This window comes from Silurus meridionalis, chromosome 17, assembly GCF_014805685.1.
Source record: "Silurus meridionalis isolate SWU-2019-XX chromosome 17, ASM1480568v1, whole genome shotgun sequence".
NCBI classification, from domain to species: Eukaryota; Metazoa; Chordata; class Actinopteri; order Siluriformes; family Siluridae; genus Silurus; species Silurus meridionalis.
In genome coordinates, this window is record NC_060900.1 from 27,874,822 (window position 1) to 27,896,499 (window position 21,678).

At 40.5% G+C, this 21,678-nt stretch overlaps 1 protein-coding gene across 3 annotated transcripts in view; it reads left to right on the top strand.

Annotated features, from left to right (window-relative positions):
- gripap1 (GRIP1 associated protein 1) overlaps positions 1 to 21,678 on the top strand; it is a 71,185-nt gene that overhangs the window by 12,654 nt on the left and 36,853 nt on the right. The window contains exons 7-23 of one of the 3 annotated variants that reach the window (XM_046871050.1): positions 492 to 661; positions 2,303 to 2,345; positions 2,438 to 2,508; positions 2,996 to 3,043; positions 3,127 to 3,158; positions 4,448 to 4,495; positions 4,713 to 4,812; positions 5,149 to 5,226; positions 6,663 to 6,761; positions 8,293 to 8,427; positions 9,808 to 9,901; positions 12,295 to 12,509; positions 13,091 to 13,204; positions 13,398 to 13,475; positions 16,235 to 16,330; positions 18,308 to 18,364; positions 18,812 to 18,911. In XM_046871050.1, the coding sequence (XP_046727006.1) occupies positions 492 to 661; positions 2,303 to 2,345; positions 2,438 to 2,508; positions 2,996 to 3,043; positions 3,127 to 3,158; positions 4,448 to 4,495; positions 4,713 to 4,812; positions 5,149 to 5,226; positions 6,663 to 6,761; positions 8,293 to 8,427; positions 9,808 to 9,901; positions 12,295 to 12,509; positions 13,091 to 13,204; positions 13,398 to 13,475; positions 16,235 to 16,330; positions 18,308 to 18,364; positions 18,812 to 18,911 (1,578 nt within the window). The remainder of the gene's footprint in view (positions 1 to 491; positions 662 to 2,302; positions 2,346 to 2,437; positions 2,509 to 2,995; positions 3,044 to 3,126; positions 3,159 to 4,447; positions 4,496 to 4,712; positions 4,813 to 5,148; positions 5,227 to 6,662; positions 6,762 to 8,292; positions 8,428 to 9,807; positions 9,902 to 12,294; positions 12,510 to 13,090; positions 13,205 to 13,397; positions 13,476 to 16,234; positions 16,331 to 18,307; positions 18,365 to 18,811; positions 18,912 to 21,678) is intronic. The other 2 variants (XM_046871051.1, XM_046871052.1) reach the window with 2 other exon arrangements.

A 21,678-nucleotide genomic window follows, 5' to 3' on the forward strand; every position in this document is an offset into this window, starting at 1 on the left:
ATTGAGAACCTGTGGTGATCCTCAAGCGCAAGGTGGAGAAGCTCCATGTGTGTAACATCCAGCAGCTCCGTGACGTCATTATGGAGGAGTGGAAGAGGATCCCAGCGACAACCTGTGCAGCTCTGGTGAATAACATACCCAGAAGAATTAAAGCAGCGCTGGATAACAATGTGCTCACACACAATATTCACACTTTGAACACATGAGGGTGTACTCACTTTTGTTGGCAGGTATTTAGACCATAATGCTGTATGTTGTTATTTTTAGAGGACAGTAAATCTGTACTGCTACAGAGCTGCACCTTGACTCTGAATTATTTCTATAGTATTGCCCCGTAGGGAACGTATAGTAAAATGGTTGCTGAAACATGAAACATTTACTTTTGTGAGATACTGTAATCTAGCGATGGTTTAGACCCGTCTGAAACACTCGGTGGATGTGAGCAGTGATTCTAGAGATGCTATACTACTGTTGTGTCTGTGTTTGTCCAGCTCTTCAGGACAGCGAGCAAATCCGCCTGCGTGGACTGGACGTGAGTGACGGGAAAGAGGTAGCTATCGAGGGACAGGCTGATGCTAATGGTCTCGACCAGCTGCACGCAGATGCTGCTCGCTCTGGCGATGACGCAACAGCAGCTTCAGCCAGTGACAGATCTGAGCAGGTAAGAAGTTTAGATAATAAACACTTTCTGGTGTTAAAAAAAGTTTTGGAAGAGATTTTGACCCTTCACTAACCCCCCTGGACTCTAAAACGGGCTTAACATTGGTTGTTTAGCAGTTACACCAACTATCTTTAAATCCAAATCCCTGATTCACATTGTGTTGATAATCACTCTGTTAATCATGAATTTATTGCAGTTGCACAGTATGAACAGTAGAGGCGCTATAAATACAGCACACTGGTCACATGTTCACATTTTTACATGTAAAACCTGTAGCATTTCTGGGACTTGGGATATTTTTGGATAATTTATAAATGTATTTTTTTTTATTACAAATTATTTTGTTTGTAATTTTTTACTTTTTGTTGAAATTATTTTGAGAGTGGATTTGAACATTGTGCTACTTGTGTGTGAGCTGTGTGAGCTTACTTTAACATATAGGGCAGATGATTTTATCCAGGTTGACTTGTTGACCCATATCTACATTTAAGCATTTGAGGGTTAAGTGGCAGTTTGGTGGTGATGGTATTAGAACTCGATATCTTTCGATCAGGAGGTTGGAACCTCTGAGTTCTCACTTCCTAAATGTTCAGAGGTGACCTTTTTTCTGACACACGTGAGACCCGGATTAAACTTTTGTATTGGTTATTTTCAGAACTACAATTCAGACATAAATGATCGTGAGTTTTAAAGACGTTTGTGTTCGTGCCCTTGACAAAACCTAATAACTTTTATATCACAGTCTGTTTTGTGTCTCTTATTTCTTTGTTTTTGTCTTGTAAATGTTTAAATACAAGGCAATAAAACACTAAGTTAAAAGCTCACTGAAGCTGCACCACTTTAATACATTTTCAATTTAAAGCCTCTTCAAGGAAAAGCTTCTAAACTTCATCACATCCTCTATATTAATAATACCAGCAAGTTTATATTGATGTGAAATAGTTTTAACATAACAAATTAATTTTTTTTTTGTAAAGCTACCTGTAACTAAATATACTCTGTAGACAAAAGTATTGGGACACCTGACTTCTCCAGGCATATGTGGAGAACTACCAGAAGGTAGTATGACATTTTTTCATGTCAACAATGAGACTCAAACCTGTTCTAGCATGACCTGTGCATGAACATATGCTTTACATGGTTTGGAATGGAACCGAGCTTCGAACTCATCTCTATTAAGCATATGTATTAGAACACTGACTGCACCAAAGACCTCACATACATCAGTTCCACAAATATCAACAAAATCTAGAGTAAATGGAGACTAAGCTTATGGTCAGGTGTCGAGAGAGTTTTGTCTATGTAGTATATATTTTTAAGGGTTTAATGAAATGAAACAGATGATTATGTTTAAAAATGTATAAAAATCTAATAAAAAAATAAATCTGTAGTTTATACACAGTAGTACACAATTTCATTTCAGAACTGCGCTACTCTTTTATTTCCGGACTGGATAATGAGGCCGTCAGCGTGATGCTGTGATGCTGTAGTAGTAGATGATGTGCTGGACTCGGGTCCTCTAACTGACAATTCAACACTGCTGGGGGTTTTTCTCGATTAGAAATAAGGCAAATCAGATGGTCGTAAATTGTCTTCGTTTGAGTATGAATCATGTTCTCTGTCTTTGCTTTTGATTTTTAGGTAAAAATTGTCAGTCTGGAGCAAAAAGTAAACGAGCTGAGCGGTAAGCTGAGCCTTTCTCACTGCTAGACTCGTTATTTGTGACGGATTTCTTTTTTTTTTATATGAATGAAGGTCTTTATTTGTGACTTCCAGAGGTGGAGCTGAAGCTTCAGACAGAGCTGGAGGAGAAGAGATTGCTAAAAGTGCAGCTACAGGCACTGGAGGTAAAAAAAAATCACACACAGATACAGTAAATACCAGTTTTTACATCTAGTGTGGGCTGTGTGCAGTTTCTATCTGGTGTGCTTTTAACGTAGATTTGTGCTCATTCATACACAAGGGTGTTAATAAAGTCAGGTACTGATGTAGGTGAGGTGAGGAGGCCTGGGGTGCAATTAGCATTCCAATTCATTCATGTTCAAAAGGGTTGGAGCTCCAGAGCAGGAGATCTTCCACTCTAACCCATGTAAAGCAGACTTTCTACACAGGGGCACTGGGAGAATGTGGGGAAAGTTTCATGCTTCCACGTCAAAAGACATTCCATAAAATTGTGTGTGAACACTTTGTGATAGAACCACATGAGGCATATGGAAATGTTAGGTGACCTATACTTTTGGTTATAGATTGTATTTCATTTGCATATTCGTTTTTTACAATGTTTAAACACTGATCATGTGACTTGCTTGTTTTTTTTTTTGTTTTTTTTTTTAGACATCCAAACAAGCTGAACTGGTGAAACTTTTGGAGGAGAATGCGAAGGTAGGTGTGAGAGGAAAACAAGAGCAAGATCAATAATAATCACACTTGTGCTCATAATAAACGTGTGATTTTAATCTTTCTAGCTCATGGATAAGTTGAAGAAGAAACAGGAGAGGTAAGAGCCATACACTGCTTTAATCCACAAGAGTGTTGGTGGTGTTTTTTTGTTTGTTTTTTGTTTTTTAATTACATAATTGAATCAGATATTTCACATCCTGTTTGGGAATCCTTTTATAAAATGTCTGAGCTGAAAAAGATTAGAGTTTGCCAATAAACATTTTGAAACAAAACCATATTCGACCCTGAATCGATCTGACGAGTGAAGCTGCATGAAGTGTTGTGATTTCATCTTCATGTGATATATGGGGAAAGATCCCAGTCCTGTGTGCATTTGTGTGCACTTTTTGTCAAATTTCCGAACAGGGAGTCTGGATCAACATCGGCCTCTAACTGCAAATGTGTTTATTTTGGGAAAACTGATTTATTTACACTATATGGAAAAAAGTTTTGGACTCCTGATTATAAGATTGGTATCTGTCTGTCTGCCTGTCTGTCTGCCTGCCTGTCTGTCTGCCTGTCTGTCTGCCTGTCTGTCTGCCTGTCTGTCTGCCTGTCTGTCTTTCTCTGTCCATCTATCTGTCTTTCTCCATCCATCCATCCATCCATCCATCCATCCATCCATCCATCCATCCATCCATCCATCCATCCATCCATCCATCCATCCATCCATCTATCTATCTATCTATCTATCTATCTATCTATCTATCTATCTATCTATCTATCTATCTATCTATCTATCTATCTATCTATCTATCTATTTATTTATTAAACCTATTCCACATTTAGTTGCCCATTAAATCCCCATTTGCTGTTCAAATAACCTTCACTCTTCTGGGAAGATGTTCCACTAGAATTGTTTAGTAGATTTGTGTCAATTTAGCTACAAGGATGAGTGTTAGAAAAGTCAGGTACTGATGTAGGTGAGGTGAGGAGACCTGGGGTGCATTCAAATTCTTCCCAAAGATGTTTAGTAGGGTTCTAGACCTTCTAGGTCTTCATAGAGCTGGCTTTGCGCACAGGAGCATTGTCATGCCGAAACAGGTTTGGGTCTCCAAGTTCAAGTGAAGTGATATGTTTTATTTCATCAGCATTCAAAGACGTCTTAATTGTGAGAACCACACAAGAACCACACATGGCTGAAATGTCAGGTGTCCTTATACTTTTGAAAATATAGTGTCTGACTGTCTTTAATGTCTTGATTAAGACTTTCTCTCGGCGCACAGTTAGAGACCAGGTCTAATGGCTCTGAACGAACAGTGTTTGCTCATTCTGGTCTCAGATAGTGGAGGTTGTGAACAGAGCTTCTAACTCTCCTGTTCCTCTCTGTTTGCTCTTTGTTTCCAGCTTCCTGCAGCTCCAGGGAGAAAAAGAGGCTCTCTACCATGACAGCAGGTGGGTGTCGGGGAGAATAATCGAACACACACGCTCATGTTTTATTTAATAAATGAACTGTTTTAACGTGAATGCAGTTATTTTAACCTGATGCTTGTGTTCTATTTTATCTATAAAATAAATCACTTTTTTTTAAACTCAGGCTGAGAATGATCGATAATATCCGAGTACCTGATAACGCATTTTTACATTTTTCTACGATTTTTTTTCTCTCCAGGACGAAAATAGACGAGATTCAGCAGCGCAAAGAGGAGGAGCTCAAATCCATAAACCTGCGTGTGCAGAAACTACAGTCAGATTTAATTAACGCTAATCAGGTCAGAGCTGAATAATATTTTATTTATTACTATTGTTCTTCATTCGCTCTCAAAGGGTGGGACGATATGCCGAATGATTTCATATCACGATACTCAAAAGGTAAAGGTATAAAAGGGAGATATCTATAATATCAGAAAAATATATTGTGGCATAATTTATCACAATATAAATATCATATCGTCCAACTTTGTGGCAATAATATAAACAAATTCAGTTTGTCTCATCACCAGGTACAGTATGAAATCATTAGTGTTTCTCAACCATGAGATCTTAATGATTTTTGTGTGTGTGTGTGTGTGTGTGTGTGTGTGTGTGTGTGTGTGTGTTTTGGATAGAATGTTGCTGAACTAAAGGAGCAGTTGCAGAGCAAGCAGAAAGAGCATGAGGTTGCCCTTCTAGCACTAAAAGATCAGGTAAACATGACCTATATTTTATTTTCCCCTCGCTATACCGTAGGCCTCCACTAGGAGGTTCCCTTGCACCGCACTTTGCAGCAGCGCTTCACTCTGATTTCGCTCCCGTCGCTCTGTACAGCAGAAGGTGAAGTTTTGCGCGAACTCAGTTCATTATTCCCAATAAGTTTATCCCTAATGAGTGTGGTGGTGAGGAAAAAGTCCCTGAGATGATAAAAGAAAACTTAAGAAGAACCAGATTGAAAAGGGAATCCATTCTCATCAAGACAATGGATGTACATTCATTATATTTCCATCATCATTAAGGTTATCAGCTGATCACTGACGGAGACTCAAGTGCAAAACAGTTTCATAACAGCTGTAGCCACAATCCATTGTACAAACTGTTTATCTCAATTACAATCCAAATTTATCTTCATGGTTCTTAAGTCTGACCCTCAACAGTAACCTCATGAATCTTCAAGCTGTCCATCCTCAGCAGAAGCTGAACAGAATAACCACAGAGGTGCAGTCAGATCTGTGTGTGCCAGGACAAGAGCGCTGTGTTTGTGTCCAACATGATTCCCGTATTTCAGAATCAGAAAGTGCCTCCTTTTTTTTGGAAGATGTTCCACTAGGTTTTGTGGAGATTCATTCAGCCACAAGGGTGTTAGTAAAGTCAGGTACTGATGTAGGTGAAGTGAGGAGGCCTCGGGTGCAGTCAGTGTTCACATTCAATGGCAGTAGGGTTCTATAGTTCTGTAGTGTAGCAGGAGATTTTCCAACCCATGAAAAGCAGATCTTCATGGAGATGTTTTTGGAACAGGTTTGGATCTTCTAGTTTGGTAGAAGGGAGAGATTTCCAAGGCATTGCATACAACTGCCGACTCATACAACTGTTGTTACAGTGTATCATGCTGTGCAGTTTTGAAAGGGAAACTTTTTAATATTATCTGGAGTGTTTAAATAAATGAGTGTACTGAAGATTACCTGAATAATTACAGATTAGTACGGCTGTGAGGGTTTTATCAGACTGCGTACTCGGGCTGCAGGTTCCTCTGGCATGCCTTTCGGCGTCTGTCTATCTGCCTCAGCGGACTTGGCATCATCACTGTCGCTCTTGTCCTCGGCGAGGGCGCGGATCTTAAATAAACCCCAAACTGTGATGGGCAGCTTGAAGAGATTAGCATAAGAGCTAGCCTTCTTGCTTTATCTCAGCTTTTCTTTTGAAATTTAGACATGTTTCTAAGAAGCTCTGTTTTACTTCTTGTTTCCTTTTTCAGCTTTGCCCTTTTTGGTTGCTTTTCTTTGTGCCGTGGGCTTGCATCTTCCCTCGATCCGCTATTCTCTCTCATCCCGGGTCACTTAAATTTCATCTTTCTCTTTCTGTTCTCTCTCTCTCTCTCTCTCTCTCTCTCGACCCCTCTTTCTGTGGCTGTGTGTGGTTGACGGTGGAGCTACAGGTAGCGTGTCAGAGTGCGGTCAGTCAGGAGCAGGTGGAGGGCATGCTGACTGAGAACGATGCTCTCAGGACTAACCTAGCCGCCCTAGAACAGGTACAACTCGACCAGAGCCATCCCTATGCCAGTGTTCATAGCCATCCCTATACTAGTGTTTATAGCCATCCCTATTCCAGTGTTCATAGCCTTCCATTCCCATCATCTTCTCAGTATGACAACATGCATTACAGTCATCAGAGTTTAACTATAAAGTATAAAATATAGGGTTTAAAATATATATATATATATATATATATATATGAATATGTATATATGTATATATGAATATAATTATTTGTAGTGTATATATGAGTGTAAATGTGGTACTTGTTAGAAAAAGTGCAGTGACTATAATCCTGAGTTGATGTAAGTAGCTTGTATGATAAACATACTCTTACTGTGTGCTAGTAGAATAGAACTCTAAAGTCATCATCATCATGATAATCATCACATTCATGGTCCTCATTTATCTCCATCTCATCTGAATCCTCTCCATCACTGCCATCATCATCTGTATCATCATCATGTTCACTGCCATTATCATCATCATGATTACCATCATCTGCCTTATCGTCTTTATCCTTTGTCTCCTTCTCCTCATCACCGTCATCTTCACATTCACCATCATCATTATCATCTCTCTAATCATATTTGAAGACATCAACATATCATCTTTCTCCTCCTCTTCATCATTACCATATAATTGAATGTAATCATCACATTCACCATCACATTCACCGTTATTACATTATCCACCATCATCATCATTCTTATCACCACCATTTCCATCACATTCACAGTCATCATCAGCAGCAGCATCATCACATTTACCATCATCCTTAAATAACAGTAACATCATAAAAGTACAAATATAATAAAAGACAAAAAAAGCAACCTATTAGCAGTATACAGTAATCCCCCGTTTATCGCCGTGGTAACGTTCCAAAAAACGCCTGCGATAAAGGAAAAACTGTGATAAACGGACGTCGCCCTGAAAATGCTATTTTATGTAAACAGTACTGTACTGTATTAACATTTTACTTTATTTGATCATTATTATATTTTTATTTATAAATGTTATTATTTCAACATAAAAACTCCATAAATAAGTGTTTTGGTTGATCGTGTTTTCCACGAGACACTGGGAAAATCAGACTAACATTAGTTATGTGACAAGTGCAGTTCTGCGATAAACAAGGGGGCGCCAGATTCCAACCGCGCTAAAGCGGGGGATTACTGTAGTCTAATAATCGTAAACAGATACATGGGACAAATTATTCATAAATTGACTCCAGCTGTTTCATTAATTATAGTTAAGGTGTATATATAATGCAACCACATAGTAAAACTAATCATTTCCATTTGATCTGCTGCTCTGATTAAACGTACTCTTGCTCTGGTTAATGTTCTCGACTCCCACCTTTACCCCCATATGGTCCATTTCCCATTTTTTGCATTTATATGAATGAATCGTCAATCGGTGAAAAATTGCTCGTCATTTGCGTGGTGTTGATTTACTCACCTTTTGGGTGTGTGTGTGTGTGTGTGTGTGTGTGTGTGTGTGTGTGTGTGTGTGTGTGTGTTACAGATCCAGACGGTGAAGACTCAGGAGATGAACCTCCTCAGGGAGCAGAACATGGCGCTGAATGTGGAACTGCAGCAGAGACGCAGTGAGCAGGAGAGCTTTCTGGCACAGAAAGATGACCTCAGCTCTCAGCTACAGGTCTTCATAAACCCACCACATGACAGACCACTACACACACACACACACACACACACACTCCAGTTTGTGATTGATTGCGATTGTTTTTTTTTTGTGTGAAGTACAATTATTTTTTTGCTAGAATTCAGTTGATGGTAATCAGCATTAATGGAAACATTTGTAGTACTATAACAAAGAGGAAGAATACAGTGCATTTAAAAATGCATTTAAGAAGCTCACAGTGAAGTAAATGTCTTTCTGTGAGAAAGCTATTGTTAGAGAACTGTGAGATTTAAGGTGTGTGTGTACACACACAGACACACACACACACACTGTAATGTTCCCAGTATTAGACAGTATTATGATGTTTTGTTATGTTTAATAAAAGCATTGATTTTTCAGCATGTAAGATATTTAATCATTTTCTTTTTTGATCATTTATTCAAACTTATCAAAGACACATTTACAAACATCCAGACTTTTAGCATATATTCAAGATTAGAAGCTGATAGAATTAAAAAAATCACGATTAATATAGATTATAATGTCTTTCTTTAACAAGTATAATAAAACCGATATCATATTGATTAATGAAAGATGAAATCTAAGTATATATTTATTTTTAATGGCTGGAATGAAACTGAAATTTAAAATCAAAAAGCTAAATTATATAAACCTTAAATTGCTCAATTTATAGCATTATTACCGTAATTTCCGGACTATTAAACGCACCCATATATAAGCCGCACCCACTGAATTTGACAAAGATGTTTATTTTGAACATAAATACGCCGCACCTGTCTATAAGACGCAGGTGTCTACACTGAAACTAATGAACTTTACACAGGCTTTAATGAAAGACAGTGTCTGTTACACGGCTTGTATCTAAACAGTAGCTACCAAGAAAGTCATTGTTCACTGTCTTCCTCCTTCCTTTCACAACTATTTCTCTCTGGAGTTTATCTTTCGGCATCGTCGTGCGTTTAAAAATCACCATCGGTGAAGCTTTTCTCTCGATGCCGTGCAGCTCAGAACACCGGTGAAGTGTGTTTTCATGCCCGGTTGTTTTCAGCGTGACGAATGATTCGCATTTCCTGTAGACAGTCCGAGTGAGCGGCAGGTCAAACGTCAGAGGAACATCATCCATATTTATGATGTGGTGCGGCCCGATTCAGTGGGAGCGCATCTGATTTAATATAAAGAGTTTCATTGGTTCACCTGAACCTGTTCTGCAATTTCATTGGTCTAATGTTATGGGATTCAGTTTTTTGGCATGAAGTTTGTGAAACCAGGAAAAACCCAGGAAAAATCCATAAATTAGCCGCTTCATTGTTTAAGCCGCGGGGTTAATTAATGTAGGAATTCCTTAACTATCTCACTGTGTGTTTTGATTTTCTGCAGGAGTCAAATCGAGCCAGTAGTAGACTATTGGAGCAGATCTCTGAGCTGGGTCTGGAGAAGGATAAACTACAGCAAGATTTAGAAGAAGCCAAAAGGTGTGTGTGTGTGTGTGTGTGTGTGTGTGTGTGTGTGTGTGTATTTAATCATGATGTACATTTGGATAAATCTAGAGAACCTCCATGTAAACATTATCGCTCGGTTTTACATTGCATGTTTGTGTACACCTGATGATCCTTGTCCACATTTCTCCATTACACTCCATTTTCTCCAAATAGAGTTGAGGTTAGAGCTCTACAGCAGGAGATCTTCCACCCTAACCCATATAAAGTATATCTTCATGGAGCTGGCTTTGTGCACAGGGCAGTGCACTGTCATGTTTTTAACCCGAATATCTTTTGACATGTCATTATTTCTATTAACTCAGGAGACGCACGAAAGTGTTTCAGCTTTGGACCATCAGTGTGAAAGATTTTCATTTAGATTGAAGCTTTGTTTCTGTGTGGGAGGATAATCTGTGGACGATAGCGTAATGATGGATTTGCCGGCTTTAGATACGCTAATACCCGTCTATGCTTCTCCAGAAGGATCTAATAAGTGCTTTCCAAATTGAAGCCTGACTCAGAATGAAAATCTGCCTAATAAATATTTACACTGGCAGTCTAAAGTTGACCATATTTCAGACATTACGAGGGTGAAGTAACTCGTATGGAGTTATATAGTGATCGGGTCTTTTTTGTTTTAGATTTTATGGTTTACTTTATATTACATATATAATACATTACATGCACCAGTACTTTTCATCATGCTGTGATTCAAATCCCAGCACCACTAAATATCCACTGCTGGGTCTCTGAGAAGGACCTGCACCTTCAACTGCTCAGAGGTTTAAACCAGATAATCGTACGTTGCAGGACAGGAGAGGGTCTAAGAAATGGAAATGTGAATGTTTAAAATGTTGATCGATTCAGTTGTTAATGTATTTACATTTGCATGATAAATTAGCATTTTTTGTTCAAATTCGTTTTTTTAACCAGATGAGAACATACTCACCATCAGCCTTTAATGAAGTGATCCACATGTGGCAGAAGTGCAGTGCATGGGGAAGAGCTTCCTGGACATTTAGCTTTCATTTGAATACGAGTAATGAGTTGCTCTAATGGCTTTTTCACACACACACACACACACACACACACACACACACACACTAGGGTTCTAATGTGTGTAGAACAACACAGAAAAACAATCAACATCCATTTGAGATGATTTAATTTTTTTTTCACTAATTTTATGTTTAGTGCTCAGTCTATTGTTTCTTTACTTGCTCTTGAAGTGGCTGGTGAGTGTTGTGAAATTCTGTGAAATTTATTCGGGGAATAAATTGGAATAAATTGAGAAATTACAAAATTGCAGGTGATCCTATAATCTGTAGCTGATATAAGATTAAATGTAGTCTTGTAGGATTATTTTGGTTAAAAGAAACAGATTTAATGCAGTTGAATTTCTAACTGCAGATTCATCAATCACATGCACACACACACACACACACACACACACACACACACACACACACACACACACACTTACTGCAGGGTTACGCCCCTACATGCACTGTACATTCATCCATAACTCAACTCACATCGTTTCTACAATCCTGCACGTCAAAAAATTTCCATCTTGGCCAGTATTCACGTAAAAATACACACGTATTACATACATTTGTGTTGTAATATAAACTGTTGTGCAGCAAAAATATACTAACAATTAAATCAAAGACAAAAATGTCATAAAAAAAAAGATCTAGATCTTAGTTTGCATGCGTATCTGCTATTGACTAAACAAATTGATTATATTAATATTTGTACATGATGCAGTTTTTATACATTTCCCAAAATGTCTAATTAGTTCCCCTAAATTTCCATAAAATCCCCCAAAAAGTTGCGAACTTGGAATATTTCCCCCAGAAATCCCCCAGATGAAGTTCTTATTGAAAGTCGCCCCAGAATCCCCCCACCCACGCTTGTAACCCCCGTGTACACTTCATGGACAAAAGTATTGGGACAGCTGACTTTTTTTGTATTTTTGTATTTGTATTGTATCAGATGTGTTTGATGCAGTAGCATAACTAACCTTTACTTGAAGACCAGCTCCATGAAGATATGCTTTAAATGGTTTGTAGCAGAAGATCTCCTGCTATAGTCTCCTCAACATCAGTACCTGACTTTACTAACACACACCGTAAACAAATCTCACACAGATCTCCACAAACCTACTCCAGAATCTAGTGGAACATCTTCCCAGAAGAGCAGTGGCGAGGCGGTAGATCTTTGTTCTCGATTAATTACTTGTAATTAACTGTGATATTGATGAGCTTCGCTGAGGTTTGCTAATTGGCCACGCGAGCGGCAGCAGGCCGAGCGCTTATCGGCGTTATCGGCATGCCTTTGTTGTGTTTGTGCGTCTCCCTGAGCGTCCTCTTGTCCCCGCCGCAGACAGCAGACAAACGCAAAGCCATGCTGGATGAGTTGGCCATTGAGACGGCACAGGAGAAGTCACGGCACAAGGAGGAGCTGAGCGACGTGCGACTCCAGCACGAGAAGGAGGTGCTGAGCATCCGAGCACGCTATGAGAAAGAACTCCGCGGCCTCCATGAAGAAAAGAGTCGTGCCGAGGAGGAGATCCGCGCCCAGCTACGAGACGAGAAGGTTCGAGACGGACTCGATCACATCCTCTTACACTCTACCACTGATCTCTCCATCTTTACTACTCCACCAATGATCTCTCCATCCTCTAACATTCCACCACTGATCTCTCCATCTGTACTACTCCACCACTGATCTCTCCATCTGTACTACTCCACGACTGATCTCTCCATCTTTACTACTCCACCACTGATCTCTCCATCTTTACTACTCCACCACTGATCTCTCCATCTGTACTACTCCACGACTGATCTCTCCATCTTTACTACTCCACCATTGATCTCTCCATCCTCTAACATTCCACCACTGATCTCTCCATCTGTACTACTCCACCACTGATCTCTCCATCTTTACTACTCCACCACTGATCTCTCCATCTTTACTACCCCACCACTGATCTCTCTATTGTTCAGCTGTTTGCTAAAGTTCACTATTTAATTGGAGATATTTGCTTGCAGTCTGAAAAACTAATACTGTAGAAATAGGACTGAGGATTGAGATTGAGAAGGAGATTTAGTGGAATTTTATGTGAAAGATTTATAAAAAGATATGAATCTGTGTTTGAAACTTTGCTGTTTTTCTAGGCTCGCAATAAGGAGCTGGAGGGTCTGCAGCAGATTGTAGATGATCTGCAGGCTCAGGTGCAATCGATGGAGGGAACCAAAGGATGGTTCGAGCGCAGGCTCAAAGAGGCCGAGGTACTTTCTCTCTGTGTGTTTGTGTTGTTTCACATTCTGATTCATTCAGTGCTTCCTAAAAGTCCATCATAATCAGCCCGACCACATGGTGTCAGTATTGTTATTTTCTTTATCAGAACTTCAAAGTGAAATCGATTAGAAATTGAGTTTAGTTTTTCATCAGTAGTGGGTTTATGTGCTTGTGTGTGAACAGGAGACTTTAGAGAAGAACCGACTGGAACACACAGGAGAGATCGAGAAACTGCAGAGAGAACAAGCCCTCCAGCTTAAGGTAAAGTTTACGTGTGTGTGTGTGTGTGTGTGTGTGTGTGTGTGTGTGTGTGTGTGTGTGTGTGTCATGTTCAATACTCTTACACTGGAAAATTGCGGGAGCCTCGACCTGTTGTATGTAACGGAGTGAATCAGGTTCTATATGAATGCTACTTTTTTTTTTAAACACTCTTTAGAGATTCTGAAGGTGTTCTTAAAACCCACAAATTCCCCAGAGTGGTGTTACACAGAGCTTATATAACCCGAGTGTTAGAACGTCTTTCCTGGAAGCACCTCGCAAAACTTTTTCACTTTGGACTATTTATGGTGAGGGTCAACTGATAACAGAAAAAGTTTTACCACTTTATCACTGATCCCTCTATCCTCTACTGCTCCACTCTACCACTTCACCACTCCACTCTACCACTCCATACCACTCCACCACTGATCTCTCCATCCTCTACCACTCCACCACTGATCCCTCTATCCTCTACTGCTCCACTCCACCACTCCACCACTGATCACTCCATCCTCTACCACTTCACCACTCCACTCCACCACTCCATACCACTCCACCACTGATCCCTCCATCCTCTACCACTCCACCACTGATCCCTCTATCCTCTACTGCTCCACTCTACCACTTCACCACTCCACTCCACCACTCCATACCACTCCACCACTGATCCCTCCATCCTCTACCACTCCACCACTGATCCCTCTATCCTCTACTGCTCCACTCCACCACTCCACCACTGATCTCTCCATCCTCTACCACTTCACCACTCCACTCTACCACTTCACCACTCCACTCCACCACTCCACCACTGATCCCTCCATCCTCTACCACTCCACCACTGATCCTCTATCCTCTACTGCTTCACTCCACCACTCCACCACTGATCTCTCCATCCTCTACCACTTCACCACTCCACTCCACCACTCCATACCACTCCACCACTGATCCCTCCATCCTCTACCACTCCCCACTGATCTCTCCATCCTCTACCACTTCACCACTCCACTCCACCACTCCATACCACTTCACCACTGATTCCTCCATCCTCTACCACTTCACTCCAGCACTCCATACCACTCCACCACTGATCCCTCTATCCTCTATCACTCCTCTCCATATTCCTCCATCCTCTACCATTCCACCACTGATCTCTTCATCCTTACTACTCCACCACTGAACCCTCTATCCTTTACCTCTGCTCAATTGATCCCTTCATCTTCTACCACTGCTTCTTTCTCTTCCACTGCAGTACTAAAAGTAGCCCTTCAAGTGCAAAAAATAGAAAGAAGAAAAAATGTTCGGACTGCACAAAGCCTGTTCTAAACTCTTTATAAACATCTTCTCTGTGTTTTAATGCAACTTTATATTACATTTATATTTATTTGATGGATAAATGTGTAAATATCTGAAAGTTTTTTCCCGTCACTCCCGGAGTTATTTCTGTTCTCCTTTTGAAGCTAAATAAAATTTTTATTACCACCTTGCAGGTGGCACAGCGACGTGCGTCGTGACCGAGCACGTTCTTTGGCGTGGGTTGCATGTCAGTATTCCAACCCACTCAGCTAGATCTGAGCCCTTAGCAGGGTCCGTGCACAGAACCACGTTCATACAATATCAGCTTAGAAAATTCTCCCATATGCTGCTATAGACAAAGCATCCTCCCACCCATCAATTTGTAAGTGGGTCATCTTTTGACGGACATAAGCGTCTAGAATCGCCAAATCATCCAGTTTACCTACACAATACATTTCAGCTGTCCTTAAAATAGACATCAAACAGTGCTTTCCAATAATATTGGCACCCTTAGTAATCTGAGCAGGAAAGTCTTTTTTGATAAGCCTTATGATCTTTTGGCAGGATCTTCTAGTAGGACAGTGATCACTATATGGACAAACGTATTGGGACACCAGGATGTCTTTAGATGTGTAGCATTGAATTTTCCCCTGACTTGAATTAGGAGAGTTCCAGCATGACGATCTGCTACATTAGAGCCCTGACCTTAATTCTACATCAGTACCTGACTTTACTAACACCATTCACCACGATATCTAGTGGAACATCTTCCCAGAAGAGTGGCAGCTATTACAACCGCATAATGAGGACTAAATGTAGAACGAGATGTGCAGAAAGAAGCACATACCAACGTTATAGTCAGGAGTCCACAAACATCTGCCAATATAACATAAACAAAATCAAGGTGGGGTAAATTCAAGAGGAGAGTCCATCAGTGTGGAACTGGAACATTTGAAGGATCTGGAGGCAGGAGAAGACTCTGAGCTGTTATATCTTGAAATAAGGGAGGTTGCAGAATTTTAAAAAATCTTTTTTGCAGATATTTTTGGAGGTTGTCAGTATTAATGGTGGGAAATGTAGTCCTATTGTATCACACATCATATAAGTGGCATAACCAGGGGCAGATATGAATATGTAAATTTATAGAAAGGTTTTGAGGTAAGACAGATTTATAATAAATTAATAATACATTATTTAATTACTATTAAACTACAATTAATTAATTAATAGCAATCCAAATAATCAACTAAACAATTAATATATTATTTATTATTGAATGGCTTCATGATGTGTTTATTTCATTGGTTGCTTAATTAATTGATTAATTACTTTGTTGATTAATTGATTACAGAAAGCACATAATATACAGGTTACACAAATCAGTAGTAATTAAATGTGCCAAAGTTGTTGGTTTATGGTGATGTCAGTGCTGAAATGTTTTTTTTTTTTGTTTATATAATTGCTTGTAGGAAAAATCGCGAGAGCTCGAGGCCTTGATGCAGCAGATCACCGCCATGGACAAGGAGAGAGAAGATTTTAATAACACCGTCACTAAACTCAAACAGGTACTGCTGAAGAAAAGGTTTAGCTATTCACTAGTAATTGAAGCCGGATTCTGATTGGTCAGAAGGTGTTGATTAATTTCTAAAGTGTACAGACAAAAGTATTTGGACACCTGTCTTTCCAGCCGTATGTGGTTCTTTTCTGACCTGTTCCTACAAAACCTAACCTTCACTTGTACTGAGACAAAAACCTTTTCTTGTGCCTCTGTGCACAAAGCCAGCTCCCTGAAGATCTGCTTTCAATGGATTGGAGAGGCCTCCTCACCTCACCTACATCAGTACCGGACTTTACTAACACCCTCATGGCAGAATCTAGTGGACATCTTCCTTTAAGAGTGGAGGTTATAATAACAGCGAATGTAGACTAAATGCAGAATGGGATGTTTAAATATCACATCCCAAGCTGTGGATATAGACTACAGCTGAAGTCCATGTTCATGTACTTGTTTTTGTACCTTATCTTGGGGGCACTCAGAGGACCCTCCATAGAAACAGGATTAGAAAATGTGCGTAATTGTTTACATGCTGAGGTTTTTCTCAGAGTAGATGTTTATTTAGCATTTTGGTAAGAGCCTGCAGTTTCAGAGCTTTGGAACAGTGAAGCTCCAAGTTCTGACATGGGAAAGTCTTTAGGAGAACTGACTTTTCTCGGTAACAATACAAGCTGCAGTTTCTTGTTTTTTTTCGTTAAACTAGAGCTCTGACCTCAACCCTATTGAACATGGATGAATGTGAACACTTAACTGCACCCTTGTGCATGAACGAATCTTCACAAACCTAGCAGAACATCTTCCCAGAAGAGTGAATCTTATTATAACAGCAAATTGGGACTAAATGTGGAATTGGATGTATTTAAGAAGCACATACCAATCTTATGGTCAGGTGTCCACAAATTTTTGTCCATATAGTGTACAATTGAGCCTTTGTCCACACACACACACACACACACACACACACACACACACACACAATTGTTAGTAGTGCCCAAACCCTTAGACTTCTATTTAGTTTATTAATTGTATGATTTATTTATTTATTTTTTAAGATTGTCATGATTATGGACGTGTAGTGTCACGTTACTATAGTAAACAGAGCTCAATCTACTCCACACTACTTCTGTTCCAAAGCCCATTCCACCATGCCCTTAAAGACAGACAGACAGTCAGACGGACGGTCAGACAGACAGTCAGACGGACGGTCAGACAGACAGTCAGACGACGGTCAGACAGACGGTCAGACGGACGGTCAGACAGACAGTCAGACGGACGGTCAGACAGACAGTCAGACGGACGGTCAGACAGACAGTCAGACGGACGGTCAGACAGACAGTCAGAGACGGTCAGACAGACAGTCAGACGGACGGTCAGACAGACAGTCAGATGGACGGTCAGACAGACAGTCAGACGGACGGTCAGACAGAGAGACAGAGACAGGTGGATGGACAGACAGAGGGACGGTCAGGCGAACGGTCAGACGGACAGTCAGACGGACGGTCAGACGGACAGTCAGACGGACGGTCAGACAGAGAGACAGGTGGATGGACAGACAGAGAGACAGGTGGATGGACAGACAGACAGAGACAGGTGGATGGACAGATAGACATACAGATGGATGGATGGATGGATTGATAGGCACACAGATAGATGGATGGATGGTTGAAATAATGGCTAGATAGATAGAGACAGGGACAGACAGACAGACAGACAGACAGACAGACAGACAGAAGCTGCTGTATTTCTGGACTTTGTGTGTGGGTGTGTTTACAAAGCTAAAGCCATATACAAACCAGAAGCCTAGTTCCCTAAGCCACTCCAAAATTGTTTGTGTGTAGGTACGTACGTACGTCAGCGACTTACGTCTGTTGCCAATCTGTTAGTGTAGTTTAACATTTTCAGAGCAAAAAAAAAAAAAAGACTTTAGTTTATCCATTACACGGTCAATTAACACAATTGTTTGTATGTCTGTGTGTGTGTGTTATAGGAGATTAGAGACACTGTAGATGAACAGCGGATCCTGGAGAAGAAAGGCAGTTCAGCAGTAAGTAGTCTTCTCTCTTTCTCTCTCTCTCACGAACATAAACACTCGCTCTCGCTCTCTGATGTTGGAGACGGGAGAATAAGCGATGACTCAGGTCTTTCCATCTCTCTGGATTCCCAGAAAGTGAATTAAAACCCAGGTGATAGCAAGTTTGCATTTCTGCTGCTCTAAACAGCAGACTGGGGGGCTCTAACTAACGAGATACAGTCAGTGCTCATTAGCATTCCGTCCTCGCGTTTTGTAGCGGTAGGTTTTACATTCGGGGAGCAATCGAACGTCGTATTTCTTCATACCGCACTTATTATTATTCATAGTGTGCAGTTTTTGTAAATGTATGCATATATGGAGTGAGAGCCTTGTTAGAGAAGCTCATTGGAGAAACAGATGTAGCGCTCTATCTTGTGCTGCTTTACTTTTAAATATGGTTCAAAATGTTTTTTTGAACAGCTGAAAGACCTGAAGCGGCAGCTCCACCTGGAGCGCAAAAGAGCAGACAAGTTGCAGGAGAGGCTTCAGGAAATCCTGACCAACTCCAAGACCAGGACAGGTAAGTTGTGCTACACTGACGAGGGAAAAAAAAAGACTCCACGCTGCACTTTAAGCATAATGTAACACTTAACCTGGAGTTCAAACCAGGATCAATTCACATGCAGGTTTTTTCACTGACTATTTCCTTATGAACCGCAGATTGATTTTAAATGCCGACGTACGCATTATAGACCGGTCTTTATTTTACTTTTCTTTACTCAACTTTAAGTTTTCAGGTTGAGCTTTCACTTAAGGATGCTTGCTTACATTAAAGGCATCATGATGCTTTGAAACAGGAAGTAACCTGAGCAGAATGTAACCAATCATCTCATCCAGAGCCCAACTTCAGGGCAACTTTTACACCTTTTACACTGTTTATGGGCCACTTTTTAAACCAAGGCTTCCGTTTTCACCTGAATTCCCAACCATGAATGACGTGATACACTCTCCTTCTTTCTGCAGTGTGTGTAATATTTATGTCTTACCAAGATCGACAATTTTTTTTTGTTTTGTTTAAAGAAAAATATTTTTTTCCAACTACTTTTAAGTCCCTCTTATAGGCTCACCTGCAATTTAGTAAATTCCCAATTAATTCCTATAGAAAGAGTCCAAAAAAGGGAACGCAAAATGACCAAAACGTGCTTCCTTCGTAAAAATACTGCATCATACCAAACAAACGAAACACTTGGAGTTGAGTAACAATAATTATGGACATCTAATGTGGCGTTACTATGGTGAACAGAGCTCAATCTACTCCACACTGCTTCTGTTCCATCATAATTCAGCTACTGCAAGCTTCCCACGGGTTTAAAATGTCATGAGCTCCGTGAGATCCAACTCCTTCTCCTGGAGTTTATTGAATAAATATTACATGGAAAGTTATTTTTTGTGCAGGAATGAAACAGTCAGGTTAGGGTGGGGTCATATTTCGGTTGGGCGGCGCAAGGTTAGCGAGGTCAGAGGCAGAAGCTCTGAGCCGCTTTAGGAAATGTCCAGTGCATGCAGCATTAAAGATTCAGCACAGGTAAGTGAACACGCAACAGCGCACATAAATAAGACAGGGGATGATGAAAACTGCCTCGTGACCTCTGCAGAGATATGAAACCAAGTGTGTGTTAAGGTTCCGCTTCGAGCGAATGCACGGTCCGTTTGGGTCGGGTTTAACATTGGATTCCAATAGGAGCTTCCAAACAGGATATTAAACAGTAGTATTGATCAGAATCCTTAAATCTTCACCAAACATCATCGTCCTAACATTATATATCTGGCGTAATATGATTGATTTCTATTAATATCAGTTTGACACATTTTGGATCAGGGGGGTTCCTGCCCCATGTCTCTATCACCTAAAGGGGTCCTTAACCAGGAAAAACGTTGCTTTAGATCAATAAACCTCCAGAGATATTGGCTTAGTGAATCTACAACTGTTTGGTTCTTTGGATTGAACAGTTTGCTGGTTAGAGTGCAAACATCTCCCTAGAGAAGTGTTGTTCATTATGTGAGGTTTAAAGGAGAAGTTCAGATCCAGCTCTCATGGTTCTCCATATTCCCTCAAGATACTGCAAGAAACTTCATCCATTGTTGTTGTGTTAAAGCGACAAGTCCTTCAGGAGATGTTTCTCCTCCACCATGACATCACTACAGCATCATTATCAGGGAGGGGCAGGAGGTGTAAATATTTAATGATTCCACCCCTTCCCATTAAATAATTTGCCACAGCGTAGGCAGATTTGCTCTCTCAAGGTTTTTTTTGGTGAGGCCATGATTTCTTCTTTTGATGCATCCATTATTTAAACGGCTGTAAATGTTTAATGGAAGCTCTACAGAAAGTTTAGATTCAGACATTTTAAAGTAGGGGGTGGAATCAAAGCGGTCTGACTTTCCACACACTTACCTTTTTGTCTTACACACACACACACACACACACACTTGCACACAAACACACACCCCTAAAACATCTTAAGTGAAGTAAGACTTGTTTTTTGCTGGAGCAGACAATAATGTGTAATATACAGGAGTTGGGTAATGAATCTGAAACACAGGCCAATAAAGTGATGCTAGACTGGCCACAGAAGGAAGATCTACACCAGTGGTACACCAGTTTTCTCTGAGGGTTACTTCATTATTTTTCTTTCTTTAATGAGGGTTTGTAACTGAAAATGCCATGGGCCGGAGTGGCTTCCAGTATTATTGTGGAGATTTCATTTTAATTTTCTTCTTCTTTCGGCTGCTCCCATTAAGGGGCGCCACAGCGGATCATCCGTCTCCATACCACCCTGTCCTCTACATCTGCCTCTTTCACACCAACTACCTGCATGTCTTCCCTCACCACATCCATGAACCTCCTCCTTGGCCTTCCTCTTTTCCTCCTACCTGGTGGCTCCATCCTCAGCATTCTTCTACCAATATAATTCATGTCCCTTCTCTGCACATGTCCAAACCATCTCAATCTCACCTCCCTCACCTTGTCACCAAAACATCCTACATGCGCTGTCCCTCTAATAAACTCATTTCTAATCTTGTCCATCCTCGTCACTCCCAACGAAAACCTCAACATCTTCAGCTCTGCTACCTCCAGCTCCACCTCCTGTCTTTTACTCAATGCCACTGTCTCTAATCCATACAACATCGCAGGTCTCACCACAGTCCTATAAACTTTCCCTTTCATTCTTGCAGATACCCTTCTATCACAAATCACTCCTGTTACTCTTCTCCACCCACTCCACCCTGCCTGCACTCTTTTCTTTACTTCTCTAACACACTCTCCATTACTTTGCACTGTTGAA